General features: G+C 48.1%; 1 protein-coding gene across 1 annotated transcript in view; it reads right to left on the bottom strand.

Moving 5' to 3' along the window:
- The window catches only part of TBCK (TBC1 domain containing kinase), a 1513148-nt gene that overhangs the window by 731638 nt on the left and 761272 nt on the right, over nt 1–20238 (bottom strand). Inside the window, exon 20 of the mRNA XM_086962029.1 lies at nt 9976–10061. Coding sequence (XP_086818155.1) covers nt 9976–10061 — 86 coding nt within the window. The remainder of the gene's footprint in view (nt 1–9975; nt 10062–20238) is intronic.

The following is a 20238-nucleotide window of genomic DNA, read 5'->3' as shown; positions in this document are numbered from 1 at the left end:
ACAGTGTAGATTAGATTAAAAAGAACCTTACCGTATTTTATAGAAACAACTCTATTCATTACACACCACAATCACAAAAACCTTGATAAATCTCCCACTGGGAGATACCAACACAATACACAAGAATACTTCAAAATAATCAGGTAAGTAGCACAAATATACACTGGTCTCCAGGAGGAGACCAAAACATATACTAAGAAAGTGGAATGCGAACTCCAAAGAAGAACAGGACTTGCATCACTAGACTCAGAGGAGCAGGGGAAACAAGGAACCACCCAAGGTAAGTACCCAGGAACCCCACAGAGGCTATGTGCAGAATGAAAGCACAGCCATGTGCCAAATGGAAGTCAATTTAGAAGACGCAGTTGCAGTTTTAAAGAAGGACCCTTCCCAGAGGACCCCGGATAAACCCTTTGGAGGATGGAAGGTTGGAGAGCCCCTCCACCTGTGGCTGCCCCAGGAACCAGGTTATTTGCACCAGGGAAGTCGGTTGCATATGGGTGAAGTAACATTGGAACCTGCCATAGACAACAATGGGAGACTTCGAAGAAAATTCCTCTGGAGAAATAGTGAAGGCGTCCGGTGGAACCCAAGAGTGGATTCTGTAAGTGAAGGCCCGGCAAGCGGAAGGGACAGAGTCTATGGCACTCTGAGGGGATCAGAAGACATGGAAGCACAATGCCCACCGATGTCGGGAGGTTCAGAAAAAACAATGGCGATCATGTTGATGCAGCTGTGAAGACCAGGCAATGCTGAGGAAGACCAGGAGCAGTGCAGGAGTTGTCCCATGTCGGATGTCGGTGTCTAGGTGGTCAGTGTCCGGGGGAGCACCAACAAGTCTTGGTAGCCACAACTGACATGGAGAGCGAAAAGATGCTGGCGTTGGAACTAGCAAGGTCAAAGGGACTCACCAAGAACAGGAGAGTCAGAGCAGGCCCCAAGCAAGCAGGGGAGCACACTAAAGCAAAAGAAGACCCCCAGGAGGACCCAGCGGCCGAGGGAACAGAAGTCGCAGGAGAACCTCGGGCCGCTCACCCAAGATGGAGGCTCACGGTGCAGAGGATGCGGTGAGGATACTGATTTTCGAGGGATGAAGTGCTGGAGGCTGGCACTTCTTGTAGCCAACAAGCCTTAGCAATGACAAGTTGACGCGGTGCACAGGGGTTTGGTCCCAACGGCTCCGACGAGGGATACTGTCCTCAAAATTGCTGAGAATACAGGTCAGGCCTAAAGGGAGCTGCAGTGCTTCCACCTGTGTTGCTGGGCCAAGGGAAGTCAGTAGGACAACAGGAGCAGCAGACTGGTCAGCTTCCTTGCGGTGCCTGCAGATTCAGGGGAGCGACTTCTTGACTCCACAGGAGATTAATTCAGATTTCCTTGATACCCACAGGCCTTCTGGAGAACCTGGTTGAAGCACAGACACACACGGCGCAGAAGACTTGAAGAACAGCGAGATCAGGAGCAGCAGGAGTCTTCCTTGAAGTAATCTCTGTTCCAGTCCAAGTCCAAGTGTCCAGATGGTCGAAGAGTGTCTTGGTTTCAGAGGTGAGTCTTGTTCCACAATGAATCTAAGGACCCACCCAAAGGGGAGCCCTTAAGTACCCTAGAGAAAGAGTTGGAACTACTATGGGGCTCCTCCCAGTGGAGGGACTGAACAGAGGGGAGGATATTCCCCTGTTCTTTGTCCAGTTTCATGCCAGAGCGGGAACCAAGAGTTCCTGAACTAGCTCAAACTGGAGGATGCAAGAAGGGCAACCAATGTGCCCTTCAAAGCAGTATGGTGGGTCTGGAAAGTGACCCCACACCAGCCCAATACACTAAGGTCTGTCTGGGAGGTGGGCACACCTCCCTTCAACCGGAAACCTATTGTACTATCTTCCCCTGCTTAAGCTCAGCTCAACAGGAGGAGGTCAGAATTGTGTCTGTGGTTTGCAGCAGCACTAGCTTGCAGGCAGACCCTTAGCTAAGCAGTACATGGGATCATACTTCCAGCACTGGAATCTGTGTTGGTGTATGATTTCAACATGTTTGGTACCAAACATGACCAGGTTTGGTGCAGCCATTAAATAGTTAAACTTCTTGTAATGAGTGATGTCTACTATATACCTTAAAATGGCTGACTGCACTTACAAAGCCTGGAGAATCGACTCTGGGGTTTGTAGGGCTGTCCTGGTCATGCAGGGGCACCCTCACACATGTAACCAAACAACCTGCCCTCAAGACCAAAGAGCATGCATTAGGGGTGACTTATAGGTTTTAAGTGCAGTGACTCAGATATAAGGAAACATATCTGTTGTGAGAGAAGCAAGCACCAACTCCCAAATGCTGCAATGACAGACCTGTAGTCGCAGTTTAAGTGAACTCCCATGAGTGGCACAATACATGCTGCAGCCCAAGGGAGACCCCTGGTGTAGCTATGGCCTGGATACCTCAGTACCATATACTAGGGATTTATAAGGGTGCACCAGTAGCCAATTGTGGAGGCACCAAAGTACTTACAAGAGCCAAATACTGGGGTCCCGATTAGCAGGAACCCAGCAAATTAAGTCAACTAGCATTTGCAATGCATTCGGTCTCGCCTTTGAGACCTTATATGTATTTAGCTATTCAGCACATTAGCCTGGGTGCTGAAACATCTACTGTTCTTTAACATGGAGGGAACGTATGCACCAAACTGCGTGACACGCCAGGTACGGAAACGCATGGAGAAAAATATTGCCTTTCAGCGGGAAATGGTGTAGTCCAAAATTCAGTTTTGAATATAAAAGCAGGGCCTTCAATGGTCATATCACTGAAAATACAAGATTTGAAAAATATATTATTGTCTACGGGTGCTCGTGGAAGACAATTTCTATGGACTGAAATCTAGAGAATGCTAAAGTGATTTTGGTATTTTACTGACTCTGCTGGTCGTGTCCTATCAAGAAAGTTAAATATAGGCAGTTGACAGAAAAATGTAAAAAAGAAAGTCCCTCAGCAGAAAGCAATTCTGATATTTTACTGACCTCTGCTGGTCGTGTTCTATAAAGATAGTTAAATAGAGGCAGTTGAACAGAAACAAAAGTCCGTAAACTGAAGCAGACAAGTCCTAGGGCTGATCTCCAGATCCCACAAAGTGCATACACATATAAGTATATACTAAAGTATATATACTAAATTATATACTTAAGTATATACAAAAGGTCAGAAATGCTCGACCTAAAAAGTGGGGGTAACCATGCTTGAAAGATCCTACCTTCCTACACCCTTACTCCAATTAAACGAAGCCCTAACTGTCCCTATGATGGACACTTGGTCTAAGACGAGACCTTGTCTGCCAGTGAATAGGCAGGTGGCCAGACATCACAGACCGTTGTCTAGCATCCCTGATTTCCTTATGCAGTATTTTACTCCTGATAGTTTGATGTTCTAAGCTTCCACTTGCAAGGGGAATCCCAATTTGTTCCCCACTAACTCCATTACCCCGGAGGCAGGGAGTAATAAAGGATTGATGTGTTTAGGAAACGCTAGCCCAAGTTCTCTCTGCTCTAGATCTGGGCGGCTGATTGGATGCCTTGGACCTGCAAGGCGCGTTTTGTCATGTGCCCATCATACATTTCCACAGATTTTACATGCAGTTCAAGGTTTACAGGAACATTTTTGGTTTGTCGTACTCCGTTTCAGCCTTGCCAGCAATCCTCGGGTGTTTACAAAAGTGATGGCAGTGGTTGCTGTCAATCTTCAGATGTTAGGGATACCGGACGACTGCCAGTTGAAGGTGAGTTTGCCACAGTCACCGTAGAACACCTCCAGACGAGATAATGACTAACCACCTGACATCATTGAAGTTCTAGATCAATGAGTCAAAGTCACACCTGACTAATTTGCAGATACTTCCCTTTATAGGAGCTGGTCTGGACACAGTGAAGCTCAGGGCTTTTCCTCCATCACAAGTAGTACAGGACATTTGGGATGTGATCCCGATTTTTCTGCCTTGGTTCTGGAACTGAGTGAGAGCACCACTGTGGCTTCTTTGTCTGATGACCTCATGCATCCTACCTTTCAAATTCAGCAAGTGGAAGGTAGACAAGCCCGAGCATCTGACATTCAGGCGAGATTCAGGTCGAACCCGCCAGGAGTTCTATATGGGAAGGCAAAGTCATTGCAAGGATAAACAAAGGAGGGCCTGCTGATTAGATTAGCTACACTGCTTAAACCCCTTAGAAGAGTGGCCAATTTAATTATATAGCCTTTATTGAATACAAATGTACAACACACAATAAGTAAAGTTGAAAAACCATTTACAATGCAAACAGCGGGTCAACCTTTACCCAGAAATACACTTCAGGACAGTGAGTCATTCGCAATATTGTGGCTGCTCTCTAAAGGCAAAAAGGGAATACTCTTCACTGTCAGGAATCAATAGTAGGTTTAGCTTTTGTGACTTGTCTGGGTTGCAATGTATAAAGAACCCCACACTTTGACACAGTGGTAAAGAACCCCACATGGGGCCTGCTAGTTGTAATGTTGTGTTTCTTTAACATACATGTTGTGTTTCTTTAACATACATCTCTTCCTTTCATGGTTCTAGCTTCCCTGCTCATGACACTTCTTAGAATAGGAATGTTGTATAGTTCTTGGAATAGGAATGTAACTTGGATTCTAGGTCAGTTACGACCTGGAGCTGTTGATGGATGAGGCGATTAAACTACACTCGTGAACTATTCTTTGTTTCCTGTTTAATTCATTTCGGAAACACCACATTAATATTGGAAATCTGTCTACCACCACCTCCTTATTTAATGCTCTTAAGTCAATACATAAACGAATCTCCCCAGTTGAAAAGATGAGGAGTTGGTTAGAGTAATATCCCTATTAAAGGATAATAAACGTCTAGATAAACCATGGTCCCTGGTCTCTCAGGAGTTATCCATTTCTGATGACATGTTAACTCGTGGTTTGAGGCTTATACCTCCTTCTTCTTTAAGGAAAAGGTTATTGTTACATGCACACTCTGGGCACTTGGGCATAGTGAAAACCAAGGAGATGATACGTACCCAATTTTGGTGGCTTGGTATGGATTTAGAAATAGAACGTATGGTCAGAGACTGCGTTGAGTGTTGCGCAAGTGACAAGATTCTAAAAGTCAGACAAATGCCTATGGTATGTAGAGACTTACCCAATCATCCTTGGGATGAATTAGCCATCAACATCTTGGGACCCCTCACAGGAGTATCTGATACACCTTACTTGATTGTTTTAATTGATTTATATTCACGGTGGATAGAGGTATGTGCAGTTAGCGACATTACGTCAAGTTCTATTATCAAATTTTTATCTGATATATTTTTGAGGGAGAGTTTTCCCAATAGCATCTTATCAGATAATGGTCCGCAGTTTTGTTCTACCACGTTTGATGCTTATCTTAAAAAATGTGGTATAATACATAAACGTTCATCATTATACCATCCTGAAACAAATGGTGCTGTTGAGAGGGTCAACCGTACATTAAAGGAATGCATTCAGCTTGCAAGAGCTAGTGGATTGAATTGGAAAGAGGCACTAAGAGAAAGAATTGATGCATATCGTTGTTCCCCTCACTCAACCACTGGAAAATCTCCTTTTGAACTATTCAGGGGTAGAGTTCCCAATACAATGTGGTGTCCAGGATGGATGAATCTGCAAAAGGGGTTTGTTGATAATCGTGTTGGTGCTTGGAGAGAGAGAGAAATAGAAAAACAAACTTGTAGGAAAACATATTTTGACAAAGTTAAATGCGTTAAATTCCATGAAGTAAAGGTAGGTGACCTTGTAAAAATAAAGGCACCTGTAGGGAGAAGGTCTTGGTCTAAATACACTAATGTCAGACCTGTCATTTAAGTTTTTGGTAATGCAATCAAAACACAAGATGGGAGGATTTGGAACAAAAGTCGAGTTGTGGTAGTTAAATCAAAGAACATTGCTCATGCTGACTGTGATTCTGACTCTAATCTTCTTGGTACTATCAACCCTTCTCCGTCCAGTTCTAACTTTTCTTCCAATAATCGTGTGAGGAGTCAGAGATTACGCAGTGCTCCAATGTACATGAAAGATTATGTGTAAGCAATGTTCATTTTTTCCTTTATTTGTTAGTTCTTTTTATCTTCTTTTTACTTTGATTCTTTATGTCATAAGTTGTTGTAAAGAAGGGAGATGTGTAATGTTGTGTTTCTTTAACATACATGTTGTGTTTCTTTAACATACATCTCTTCCTTTCATGGTTCTAGCTTCCCTGCTCATGACACTTCTTAGAATAGGAATGTTGTATAGTTCTTGGAATAGGAATGTAACTTGGATTCTAGGTCAGTTACGACCTGGAGCTGTTGATGGATGAGGCGATTAAACTACACTCGTGAACTATTCTTTGTTTCCTGTTTAATTCATTTCGGAAACACCACACTAGTCAGATGATGGCTTTCTACAGAACCAACAACTAAAATAAACAACAGCAAAAGCCAGCACCTAGATAACACCTAGACAGTCAAATGAGACACTGTAGAAGGAAATGAACAAAATAAAAAAATGTCAAATTGTAAATGGATTGGAAGGCCTGGCACGAACAGTGGACCTCCAAAAAATTAGAAGATAAAATTAGAGAGAGGCAAAAGAGGAGCAGGATGGGATAGCAAGCGGTAAGAAGGGAAAGGAAGCACCTGAGGAAGAGAGAGTAACAAGGAGGGGAGACAAAACGGAGATAACAACACGGGGCAAAGGAAGAAACATAAGGGTGAGTGTAACATAGATTGAAGGGAGCAGACAAGTGGGAGACAAAGCAAGAAGGAGCGTGTGGGACAAGCAAAAAGACAAGAGAAAATAAGCCGGAGCACAGGGGAGAGAATCACACAGAATAGACTGCTGGAAAACACATGCACTCTCAAGGAATAATTAAGCAACCAGAAAAAAATGGTATCTAAGAGTGAGCAAAGGAAGAACACAACTAAGGAGGCTATTATACAGGGAAGAGACAAACACATGATAGACAAGGCAAGCCATCAAATTAGAAGCAAGCAAATGAGTGACAAAAAGCCAATCAATGGTAAGCAATGGACGAGCTATAAGACCACTGTAACTTCGTGTTAAGCCAGCAATAGTGCTTTTGCAGCTAGACAGCTTGTGCTGTCTGGCAGGCTTGACCTAAAAAGGAGGGGATGAGGCAGTTGGTATGCCTCTTAGATTACTCCCAGCTGTTCAACAAAGTAAACAGAGGCATTCTTTGGTCAAAGTTAACAAAACAAGGTATATGATTGGTCCCGTCAAGCACTTTACAAGGATACGAGGATCATGAAAATTGAACCCATGCAAGGATAATCATGGGAATTAGACGAGAATCATCGGGATTAAACAACAATCTGCACTAGCCACTCTCCTTTATAGCCTATGTACAGCGGATTTAGATTCCTCCCTAGCCAACAAGATATCAGGCCGCCCAGGCTAGAGGCAAGGCACTTTGGCATCTGCAGTATGTAGGCAACATCGTAACAATAGGCTTAGCTCCAGTTGGGCTACAACACTCATTGAAACCCCTTGATAAATACAACCATCAGAATCAGCAACACAACAAAGATGATGGTCCTAGGTAGATGGAGGTCAAATTATACATGGCATACTATAAAAAAAAGTTGAGGTAGCACAATCATATGAATGTCCAGGGTTCACTATGGACTTGAGGGTATATACATAAAGTCCAGTTCAGCAAACAGAAATCTAATACAGCCTTGTTAACATCTGTTCTTCGTCTTATGGTCAATTACCAGCTCCTACAATAGACCCGGTCCCCAAGTAAATAAAAACAAAAGGAATCCCTTTGTTACTATACTGAGCAACAGCATTCCCAGGCTCTGTGAGTGGTGCTGGTCAGTGTGGGTTGATGTTTCTTGACAGTGAGGGTATGTAGACACTTGGGCTTCCAGTGGTGAAGGTAGGAGACATAGGACTGTCCACTTTCACCAACCTACCTCAGGTCTGTGGAGACCTGGGCGAGGCGGAAAGAAAGTAGGTGAGACCGTGAATCGCCATTCCTCTCCACCACGCATGCGTAGCTAGAGACCTGTAAGAGGTGGCAGAACAAACGGAAAGCGAACACTTCCTTTATCATGTCACAACAGTGATTAACCAGTTTGTTACCCACTGTTGTGACATCACAGCGGTGAACAACGGGATTTCAATAATGTTGTTTACAATCTAGGTTTCCTATAGAAGCCATATACAACAAAAGTTTTTATTAACTGCACAGTAAAGTTTCACTTACAGAATGACAACATTACCGTAGGAGGTACTTTCTGCTAAAATTAAAAAAAAGACATCTCAGAAAATCCCTAGATATTTCAGCTCATTGCACCAGTGCAGCTATATGGCCAAGGACATGGATGCGGAACTATACTTTTTTTTTTACATCTTATAGTGATTTCAATGACCTGGTGTTACCTCTGCTCAGGTGGAAAAGTCATATAAGTATATACTTTAATTTCACAAAATGCAATGATATCCTCCCTGGGATACTCAGAATCTGAAAAGATGGAACAACCATTTTCGAATGAAGATTTATACCTAATTTTCCCAGAATTCTAAGCAACTGGATGCCAGATGTGTGTATTCTGGTCATTAAAAGCAGTGCTGTATATGGTCAGGTAGTCAGTAACTTTAGGGATAGTTCCTGCACTCCTCAGCACAGCTGCAATGCTTCTAATGGAAGAGTACCGACGCCTCTCAGTAGCAACGAGGTACTTTGGGACAAGGAGTAACCATACTTCTAAATTTCCGTTTCAAGCACTGAATAAGGCCGTCTCTTTAACTCCTTTATCCGCTTTGTGATTACCCATTCTGGCTGATGTGGCTCAATGCGATGTGTAGTGTAGCATTGCTGAACGTTTCCACTAGAAGGGCGGCTGACTACTCTGGAAGACCGGAAGACCTGAAGACCTGAACCCTGGCTGTCTGTCAGGGTGTGGTCACGAATGACCAAGTGCAGAGCCAGGGTCTAAGAACTGCACTTTTATCATGTCAGGGGTCCAAGCCTCAGCAGGAACCTAAGCAACAGCCGAAAAGCAGCACAACTCTGGAAGACTGTGTCCATGTTTGACGGCATGGGCATTGTGTCCGTAAATAAGCTGCAAACATCTGCCCTGTCTGCACATATCTGCCCATGAGCCGTGCACACAAGTTTACTTACATGCAGCCAACTCATGATTAGAGCCGCTCAATCGGTGTAAATTGTGTTAAAAAACAATGTATTTCTGTTGATTTTCCCCATATGACAAATATTAAAACACGTAAAACTATTAGAAAAGCACCGCGTTCATTTTAAATTTGAAAATAAATAAAGAATAGCTACATGAGAAGGGTGTGATCTGTGTGATGCAGGCCACTCGTTTACCCAAACTTTCGATAATCATTCCATCTGCTTCCCTCAGCCAGCTAAAATTTAGAATTCAAATGTAGTGTACACCTACGGTCTTGCAGGAAAGCACCCCAGTCGGTGCTCAGGACCCTGCTCAGCATAAGACAGTGGCCTGCCCACTGCCGCACAATAGCAGGACTCCTATGATACCCTGCATCGCGCGCCGTTTTGAAGAGGTAACATGGGACCGGTATGACGCAATATATGAGTGAAAATTCAACTCCTATGTATATTCGAGTATAATCAGCAACAATACACTGGTTTACTTTCGCCCGCTCTTCCATGACTTGCCAAGATGAATAAAACATTCCTTTTGACACACATTATAATATGCTGCGCGAAACCTCTCATCAAAACTTGAGTTGTCGGTTTATTTTTAGCGCTTACGTTAGTTTCCAGCTGCGAAAAGCACGGTTTGAAAAACGACGCAGCAGTCACGCCCCCCCCCCCACTTTGAAAAACGACGCAGCAGTCACGCCCCCCCCCCCCCCCCCCCCCCCCCCCCCCAGATCTTACGCCAGTCCCATTAGGCCGCATCTGCGCGTGGCTGCGCTACTCACGTCGGGGATGAAGCCAATCTCATTCAGGTGGTTACTCAGCTCCGGGTCATGGAACGCAATCATCTGGGAGAAGACGGTCAGATACTCTGCAACGACAACGGCGACAGCAGCATTAGGGACAGCCGCGCCCAACGGGAAGAAAGACAATTGCACAATGTGTATCCACTAAAATGAACCCACAAATACATGCACGCTCCCTCAAACACATGCACCACGCTTCGTCGCGGACTCTATCACTGCGAGCTCTCTGTACTTGGCTGCTTGACGCATGGACTGACAAGTGAAAAGCACTGGCAACTCTAGAACTGCTTTCTAACGGGGCACGGATACAACTGTTGGGTCTATCAATCAATAAAGAGGTCCTACCCGCCAAGAAATGTTTTCACATAGGATTAAATCCCACTAAAACAGATCCAGATCACACTCTATATTTTGTTTAGCATATTGGTTATTATTTATTTTTTATATTTTTTTCAACTGTTTGTTGCAGACCATTTTGTAAAAGTTTTTTCTGTTGGGACTACCTACAGGGGAAAATCGTAATGATCGTGCAATATATATACACACACAAACATATGTATATATATATCTCAAAACATTGCTCTTTTAAGCAAAGAAGCATGGAACCCTGGGTAGTTCCCAAGTTTTAGTTGGAGACAATGCTTAATTTGTATGAGTGCGGATGCACAACGCTCTGCTCAGAAGTTTGTGGATAGGACTATTAAATGTTGCCGCATCGAATATTAGAGGTGCATAGTCTTGAATCCACCTAATTTCTTTTTAATTCACAATCAGACACTGCCTGCCGCGTTATATCTGTCTTACTTAACCGTGCATTCTCCCTTTTTTTCCGTCTTTCACTTCCTCCTCCTTTCCTGTTTGTGTGATTTTTCCTCTCATGGTCTTGATCAATGTCTGAGGAGGAAAACTTAGTACTGGTCTCCATAAACAAGTGCCAGTGAGCCCCACAGGCAACCACTGGCTGAAACTAAGCACTGGGTTGACAGAGTTCCTTCTAATGGAATATTCTACGACACAAACAACACTATTAATCAGGTAACCTCAAAAGTCTTTATTTACAAGAAATTTTAAGCACAGAATTAGCACAGTGCCATCCAGGCTGAACTAGAAAGTGACAAAGCATTTCACTATTTTTTCAACAAAGTCTTTAAGCAAAGGATTAGGAAGTGTCATCCATGCCAAGTTGAAAAAAGACACACGCCTTTTTACCACACCAGGATCAATATTACAGGTTGGATTAGTAAAATGTCATCCAATCCAACCTGGAATGTCAAGTCAAGATTTTATTAATGTTTACGCACTTGTATTTAAACCATAATAAAATAATAAACATAATAGAAAATACCTTACACTAACCCAAACCCCCACCAACTGAAACAATCCAATTCCACAAACCATAGAGTCTGCCATAAACATTGGTCTTACAAGCACTTGAGACACTAATTAACGCTCAGCCCTCAGCCTTTACACATGTCATCAAGTTCCCATCATGTCTTAAAAATGCAGTCATTGCCAAAAGAGCTAAAGTCGACAAAACAACAATATAAAATCCCTGATTTTTCCATCATCTTTTGCTCTAGGGTCCACAAGCTGAAACAATGATCGACTGTAGAATGCCCATGCTTGAAACCGCCTTGCTCCATAGAGCCCATATCATTGCAGACAATCCAATTCTTAAGGGAAATGAGAATTACCTTTAACCCCTTGTATGCTGATGACAGAACCGCTCCGTCATCAGCTGCGGTGGCGCTGTGCTGATGACGGAGCGGTTCCGTCATGGCCCGCCCGCCGCTCATGCGCGGCGCGAATTCCGCGCCTGCGCTGAGCGTTCTATTGAGCGGGCGGGGCCATGACGGAACTGCTCCGTCATAAGCACAGCGCAACCGACGCTGGTGACGGAGCGGTTCCGTCACCAGCATGCGCCTGCGGCTCTTCCGCCCCGCCTCCTTAGCACTGCGGCGGAATAGCCGCCGCAGTGAAGGGGTTAAGTACAATTTAGTACCCACATCAAGAAGGGATACCAAGTAAACATTAATTGGGACATCTGTCTCCCTCTTTGTGTAGCTGTTTAATTATTGCAGCCTTCCAGCTCTTTGGGAATACACCAGACTGTGTTATTGCTACAAAGACTTTGGAGACAAAGGCTGCCCACCACATAGAATTTGACTTCAATACAGCTGCACGCAGGTTATCCAGCGACCGCTTTTGCTAAGTTTAGTGAAGATATCAGTTTAGCTATAGCCTGTACCGAAAAGGAGCTAAATGAATCCTCTCCTCAGTGTGGCCAGATTCCTCTCACAGTTGTCTTCCACCCTTTATAGATGTTACTTAAGTAGATAACGCAACCGTTTGCTGGCACTGTGCATCTTAGGGGGGAATTCGAATTACTACACCCCCTCTGGACTAACTTGCAGAACTTAATCATATTTTTATCCTGGAGAATACTAATCATAAGGTCCCAGTAAGATTAGTAAAAAAGTCTGCATTTTAGCACTAATCAGGGCCTCATACTCCTTGTTCATGTTAATGTAACCATCTCTTCCACTAGAGTTCGCCTTGAAGCACCTTATCCTCCCTGCTTTCTTCAACTTCTTCCTGGCATTTAAGCACTCTTTATCAAACCACAGCTGTTTTAGGGGCCGCCTAGGAATATCCCTCTTAGCCTCCTTGTTCCATAAACTAACTGTAGGGGTCAGCCACTTTATTGCTGCTTCAATGGTTTCGGAGTACAATGCTAGGATTTTCGGCCCTGGGACCTCCCCAAAGTCCAAATCCTTAGACATGTGGAATTACATCAGTTGGTTCACATATTTTTTGATTCTGGCTGTTAAGCGCATTGGGTAGGCTACTTCTATCAGTATCACACATTCTCTTCAGTAAGGAGCTGCAGGGAGGGCTTTTTCAAGTCCCAGTGGTCACTACCCCTTATTCTTAATACCTGAAAGCTTGTACACACATTGAGGGAAGGTTGCATGTGGGATTCCATAGCCTTCAAGCATGTCGCAACAACCAACCTTTACCTGGGCTGGCGCTAAATAATGATCGAAGTCCCCTAATAGGAGAAATGGGGCAGGGGGTCCCGGGGCCTCCACCAAACCCGTCAGATCCCTCTGGAAGACCTCCCACATCTCCTAGTGGGTCTCATTCTGATGTACATAGATGTTGACAATTAATAAACTTTTACGTTTATTGCTTTTGTCATACAAATCCAGATAGCATGCCAGGAGCCACTCGCTGCTTGTCTGTATTACTCTTGGTCCCCTAATGCATTTGGTTGGTAACAACATCATTAACCCACCTTTTACCCGTCCAGGTCCTGATTTTGTGTCCCTTGAAACAAATTGCTTAAATATACTCAAGTGAATTTGATCACCCGCAATCCAGGTCTCCTGTAAACAGATTATCACATTTTCGTTCCAAATTCTAGTGAGATTAACTGTTCTAATCAAGTTTCCTAAACCATGATCATTCCAGAAGATAACTCCCCAGGTGGTGTGGCATCTACCTAGGCCACTTCCTCCTACCCACCAATGATCCAATGCTGTCCCTTTCAACGCTTAGACATGCAAATCTATTGTGAAGTGGTAATGAGTCTAACGCACAAGCTACTTACCTTCGGTAACGATATATCTGTAAGAAATAGTAGTTAGTATTATATTCCTTACCTTAGAATATCCCTAGGCGTCAGACTGGATCCGGAAATTTTTGCGTAGCAGTACCCTTGCGCTTCGGTAGGCGTCGTCTGCGGCTCCGCGTCCGTCGTCGGCATCGTTGGCGCCGGGATGACGTCGCCGGAGTACTTAGACGCTGCCCTCGCGCGCTGACATCAATTGTTATACATAGCTTTTCCACGCCAGAAACGCAGAGCCATGATAAAAACCAACACTGGTGCTATGAAACTAGGGCCCTGAAAGGGGATGACCTTAACCTTAGATATCAGTTCGCAGAACGGGGAGGATGGGTGGGGCGGTAAGGAATCTAATACTAACTAGTGTTTCTTACAGATATATTGTTACCGAAGGTAAGTAACTTGTGCATCTGAAAGAAACAGGTTAGTATTAGATTACTTCCCTTAGAATAGATACCCCAGCAATACAAACCCGGTGGTGGGTCTTCGAACCAATGATCACACCAGAAAGTCCTGGAGAACGGAACGGGCCAAAGAAGCCATCTCTACGGACTTGGCTGTCCTGGCAGTAGGGTCTTGCAAATGTGTGCAGCGAGGCCCACATAGCTGCCTGACAGATGTCCTGCAAGGGGACTCCCCGACCAGGGCCAATAGTACCCGCCGTGGTCCGAGTGGAATGGGCCCTCAGCCCAACAGGAGGCTCCTTTTTAGCCAAAGAGTAGCATACCTTGATGCACAACATGACCCACCGAGATATGGTCCGCTTGTGCACCGCCCGACCTTTCTTAGCGCCCACGTAATCAACAAAGAGTTGGTCTTCCACCCGGAACTGGCGTGTGCGATCCAGATAGAAGGAGAGCGCACATTTTGGGTCCAGACGGTGGAGCCTCTCTTCCTTTTTCGAAGGATGCGGAGGCGGAAAGAAGGTGGGCAAGGTGATGGACTGCCCGATGTGGAAGGCTGTGACTACCTTGGGAAGGAAAGAGGGTCGCGTCAGCAACACAACTTTGTCCGGATGGACAGAAAGGGAAGGAGGTTTAGAAGAAAGAGCCTGGAGCTCACTCACTCTCCTGGCAGACGTGATGGCAACCAGGAATGCAGTCTTAAGAGTAAGGAGACGAAGAGGACAGTTATGAAGTGGCTCGAAGGGAGCGCACATCAGATACGAAAGAACAAGGTTCAAGTCCCACTGAGGCATCACGAAAAGAACAGGAGGAAATATATGAATGATGTCCTTCAAAAACCTATTTACAAATGGGGACTTGAACAAAGAGGGCTGTTCAGGTAGCCTTAAGAAGGCGGAAATGGCAGAGAGGTAGCCCTTGATAGTGCCCAGAGCAGAGCCCTGCTGGGCAAGAGAAAGAAGGAAGAGGAGAACCTCTGAAAGAGGGACAGAGAGTGGATCCACAGCCTTTGATGTGCACCATACCACAAATTTGTTCCACCTGCAGGCATATACCGATTTTGTGGAGGGACGCCTAGCTACCAGAATCACATTACAGACTTCAGGAGGCAAGTCAAATGGCCTCAACTGCCGCCGCTAAATCTCCACGCATGTGTGTGGAGACTGGACAGGCTCGGGTGGAGGACCGTCCCCTACTGCTGCGACAGAAGGTCCTCCTGAAGAGGCAGACTAATCGGGGAATCGAGAGACATGTTGAGTAGCTCGGGATACCAGTATCTTAGTGCCCAGTCCGGAGCCACAAGGATGACTTGGGCCCGGTTGCGCCTGATCTTCTTCAGCACTCTGGGCAGAAGTGGTATAGGCGTAAAAGGCGTACAACAGGCCGAAGCTCCACTCGCGATGAAAAGCGTCTCTGAGCGAGTGCCGCCTTGGAAATTCCAACACGCAGAACTGATGACATTGCGCGTTCTCTTCTGTGGCAAATAGATCTAACCAAGGCTCTCCCCACTGCTGAAAGAGACCTAGCGCCACGTCAGAGTTCAGACGCTATTCGTGATCCATCATGCACCGACGGCTGAGTTCGTCCGCCCTGGCGTTTAGGGAACCTGCCAGGTGTTGAACCATAAGGGTTACGCCTGATGTTCCAGCCACTGCCAAAGGCGCAGAGCCTCCTGGCATAGGGTCCACGACCCCACCCGCCCTGTTTGTTGCAGTACCACATGGCGATGGTGTTGTCCGTGAACACCTGCACTACACTCCCCCGGACAGAGGGAGGAATGCCTTCAGTGCAAGCCGGATCGCCCGCAGCTCCAGAAGGTTGATGTGGAGCCGGGACTCCGCTGGAGACCAGAGGCCTCTGATCTCCGCCTCTCCCATGTGGCCCCCCCAGTCCTGGAGGGACGCGTCCGTCACAACTACGTGCTCCGGTTGGGGTAGGGAGAGGGATGTGCTGCTGACCCAATCGCGGTCCGTGAGCCACCACTGCAACTGTCTTGCAGTGCCCTCAGAGATCAAGACATGGTCGGACAAGTTGCCCTGATGCTGGGCCCACTGAAACTTCAGGTCCCACTGCAGAGCCCGCATCCGCCGCCGGGCGTGATGCACCAGAAGGATCCAGGAGGCCATCAGCCCCAGGAGCCGCAGCGTCAACCTGACCGAGACTCGGGATAACGGCTGAAAGATCGGAATCAGAGCCTGAATATCCCGAACCCGCTGTTCGGGAGGATAAACCCGAAACTGCACCGAGTCTAGAACCGCTCCGATGAAGAGGAGCTTCTGAGAGGGACACAGGTGTGACTTCAGCACATTGATCGAGAACCCCAGCAGGTGCAGGAGGTCGGCCGTAGTCTGGAGGTGGCTGACGACTGTCTGGGGCGAGCCCGCCTTCAACAACCAGTCGTCGAGGTAGGGGAAGACTGAAACCCCTAACCTGCGCAGATGAGCTGCGAACACCGCCATCACTTTCGTGAACACCCGTGGGGCGCTGGTAAGGCCGAAGGGGGAGCACGGTAAACTGAAAGTGCTCGTGGCCTACCGTGAACCGCAGGTAACGCAGGTGGGCCGGCAGGACGGGGATGTGAAAATAAGCGTCCTGCAAGTCCAACGCTACCATCCAGTCTTCCGGGTCCAGGGCAGCTAAGACCTGAGCCAAAGTCAGCATCTTGAACTTCTCCTTCCGGAGGAAGCAGTTGACGTTCCGCAGGTCCAAGATAGGGACTAGGCCCCCTTTGACCTTCTTGGGAACCAGAAAGTAGTGGGAGTAACAACCACACCCTACTTCTGGCCCAGGAACGCGCTCGATGGCCCCCTTGGCCAAGAGGGCCATAACTTCCTCTCGCAGAAGACTCAAGTGATCCCCCGACACGCGGTGGTACTGCGGTGGCATGGCTGGAGGGGTCGCCTTGAAGAGGAGGGAGTAGCCCCTTCGGATGATTTGCAGCACCCACCTGTCCGATGTGACGGTGCGCCAGTGAAGGAGGTGCTGGTGAACCCTGCCCCCCACTGGCATCACATGTGCCTGAAAGCTCGGACTAGGAGGGTTTTGAGGCGGATGCTGCAGGGGGTAGGTGTGGATTGACATCGTCGTTGTCCCCGACCGCTGCCACGGCGGTTATCACATCCGCCACCGGCTGGCTGTTAGTCTGCAGGGCGTGGCTGGGAGGACCTGTGGGGGCGCCCCTTCCTTGGCCACAGAAGGAGCGAGAGGCAACAGTTTGCTGGCGCGGGGCCGAGAGGCCCAAGGACTTGGCCGTAGCCCTGGAGTCCTTAAAGTGCTCAAGTGCACTGTCTGCCCTGTCGCCAAAGAGGCGACGGCCATCAAACGGCATGTCCATAAGGGTGTTTTGGACATCAGCCGAAAAGTTGGCGGACCTCAGCCAGGCGTGGTGACAAATCTCAACCGTCGTTGCCATCGCCCTGCCCAGCGAGTCCGTGGTATCCAGCCCACACCGGATGGAATACTGTGCGGTATCTCGACCCTCCACAAGGGCTTGGATGAGTTTAGTAAGACCCCCTTCGGACATTGTGGCAGCACATCCGCGACCGTGTCCCACAGAGAGTGGGTGTAACGGCCCAAGAGGCAGGCGGTGTTGACTGACAGCAACCCCAAACTAAGGGAGGAGAACATCTTTTTACCATACTGTTCGTACCTCTTGGATTCCGATCGGGGGAAGCCGTCGGGAATGCGTTCTGGGAGTTAGAGGCCTGGATGACCAGGCTCTCTGGGTGGGGTGGGTGGACAGGAAGCAAGGGTCGCCCAGAGCCGGGCGGTGGCGCCTGGCCACGTTCCGATCTACAGGCGGACCAGTAGCGGGCTTGGACCAAGTGACCAGAAGAATGTCTCACAAGATCTCATTAAAAAGCAGCAGAGGCTCAGCGGAGCTTGCTTGCGGTTTAAGGACCTCAGTGAGGAGATTAGTCCTCACGGCCGCAACGGGGAGTTCGAGGCCCAAGTAGACACAGTAGGAGGGGAGACAAAACCAGTGTCGGGCGAAGTGTCCAGACCACTGGCCTCCCCTAGCTCACCTGCCCTGTCCTGAGAAGACTTGCACTCACGTGCCAGAGGGTCCTCGGACCCCTCCCAATCCTCCTCGCCACCCATCTCCTGATACTCAGGTTCAAAGGAAGGGGCCGGGCTGTAAAAGTAGAAATCTCCTAGGGGCGTCGCTCCAACGCCAGACCCGAATCGAGGGTAGGACCGGGGACGGCGTCGTTCTGGGACGGCGCCGACATCCTGGGGGCCGGCGCCAGCGAGGTCGACCGGCGACGACCCGGATCCGGAACCGGTGGGACCCTGCGGCGTTGGGACCGAAGTCTCCGATGGCGCCGGGGCCGAAGCACCCGATGGCGTCGGGGCCGAAGCACCCAGCCCGCTTGGGGACCCAGTCGGGGCCGCTTGGCCCGAAGGCGCCGCGGAACCCGACGGAGGAGTGAGCGACCTCATGGCCATGAAGTAGGCCTCGATCTCCTCCAGCATTGCGTTCTGCCCAGGGACCGGCGGGTATGGAGCAGGCCGCGACGCCTGCGGCTCCGGCGGAGCCGCAGGGGCGGTGTCGCCCGATCCCCCAGCTGCGTTGTGCGAGCATCGGGGGGAGTCAGAAGAGCGATGTTGCCTCTTCGACTTCTTGTGCCTCTTACTTGAGGACTTCGAGCCCGAAGACAGATGACGACTCCCGGAACTGTGGTGACTCCGGCCCCGCGACCGGTCTCTCAACCTCCTTCAGGACCGGGACCTTGAGCGGCGCAGGGCTGACTGCCAGAGCTCGAGTCGCTTGCGGGACCGCTCCCGTCTAGCTTTGGACATCAGGGCCTGGCAGTCGGAGCAGGATTGTCGTCGTGAAGGCACCAGCGATGAGGGTCGGTAACCGACATCACTCGGCTGCAATCGACGCAGGGTTGGAACCCAGGCATCCCTACCGGCACCATCGAAGTCGAGTGACTTCGAATGATGATCAAAAAGGATCGAAAAAGTTAGTAAAAAAATGACTAAGCGTACAACTTTTTCCGGATCGGTGCTTGCTGGTGCGGAAAAAAGAAGAACTGACGTCAGCGCGTGAGGGCGGCGTCTAAGTACTCCAACAACATCATCCCAGCGCCAACGACGCAGACGACGGACGAGGAGCCGCAGACGACGCCTACTGACACGTAAGGGTACTGCTACGCAAAAGTTTCCGGATCCAGTCTGACGCCTGGGGATATTCTAAGGTAAGGGATCTAATACTAACCTGTTTCTTTCAGATATTACTTGTCCAGAGTGAGAAGGGACAGTTATCTCAAGGGAACCCTTATTATAACCCACGAGGTGGGTTTATTTCTGTTCTAATAACAATGTTCAATTACACTGATTTAAGACCAGAGTGATTGGCCAGTAAGGGCAACCTGAATGAATAAAAACAGCCTCGTGCTAATCCTATGCTTAAAAAACTCTGTTAGAAAAGTACGAGTTACTTACCTTCGGTAACGATGTATCTGGTAGAGACGATTCTAGCTGCAGATTCCTTCACGTAGAATTATCCCCAGGTGTGAGACTGGATCCGGAAACTTTTTTGCCACAGCATCCCTGCGTGCTGGGGGCGGGGCGACATCACGCAACTCCGCCCAGGCGTCGTCTGCGCACGTGACGTCAGCGAGGTCACTAAAGACCCGCCCCGGCGCGCCTACGTCAGTTTTCGTCTGAGAACTTTTTCGCACCACAACGCGGAATCACCAGATAAAGTGTGGAAGCATGGGAACAGTGTGCGAAGAGCAGAAAATGGGAAAGAAGCGGTGACCAACAACACCACACAGAATTGTGGCAACACAGCAGAACCCAAAGACAGAAAAGAAGAAAGAGCAAGCAGAGCTCTGCGTAGCCACCCTGTCAGCACATAGACAGCCTCCCACTCCCGTGCCTCAGAGGCAAGGAACATGCGTAAAGTCATGGTACACGTAGTTAACCTACTACCCCCATCCAGAGAAAGGGGATCAATCCCAAGACAGACTCCACAGCCAGAACAACCGGCCTAAGAAGGCCCAGAATCAACCCTACTCAGGTGAGGGGTGGAGGGAAAGGCACACCGGGTCACGCGGCGTCGGGAGACGCCAGTGCACAAGATGCTGAGGCACCGGGTCCCCTGAGGCAGGACGCCTCCAAGCCCTTGTCACGGAAGAAAGGAGGGAACCTTCAAAGAGAAGCAGAATCTCCCTCCCACCAGAGCCCTGGTGGAGGACC

The sequence above is a fragment of the Lissotriton vulgaris genome, chromosome 3_1 (assembly GCF_964263255.1).
Source record: "Lissotriton vulgaris chromosome 3_1, aLisVul1.2, whole genome shotgun sequence".
Taxonomy (NCBI): domain Eukaryota; kingdom Metazoa; phylum Chordata; class Amphibia; order Caudata; family Salamandridae; genus Lissotriton; species Lissotriton vulgaris.
The sequence above is the reverse complement of the archived record's forward strand: the minus strand, read 5'-3'. Positions and strand labels throughout refer to the sequence as shown.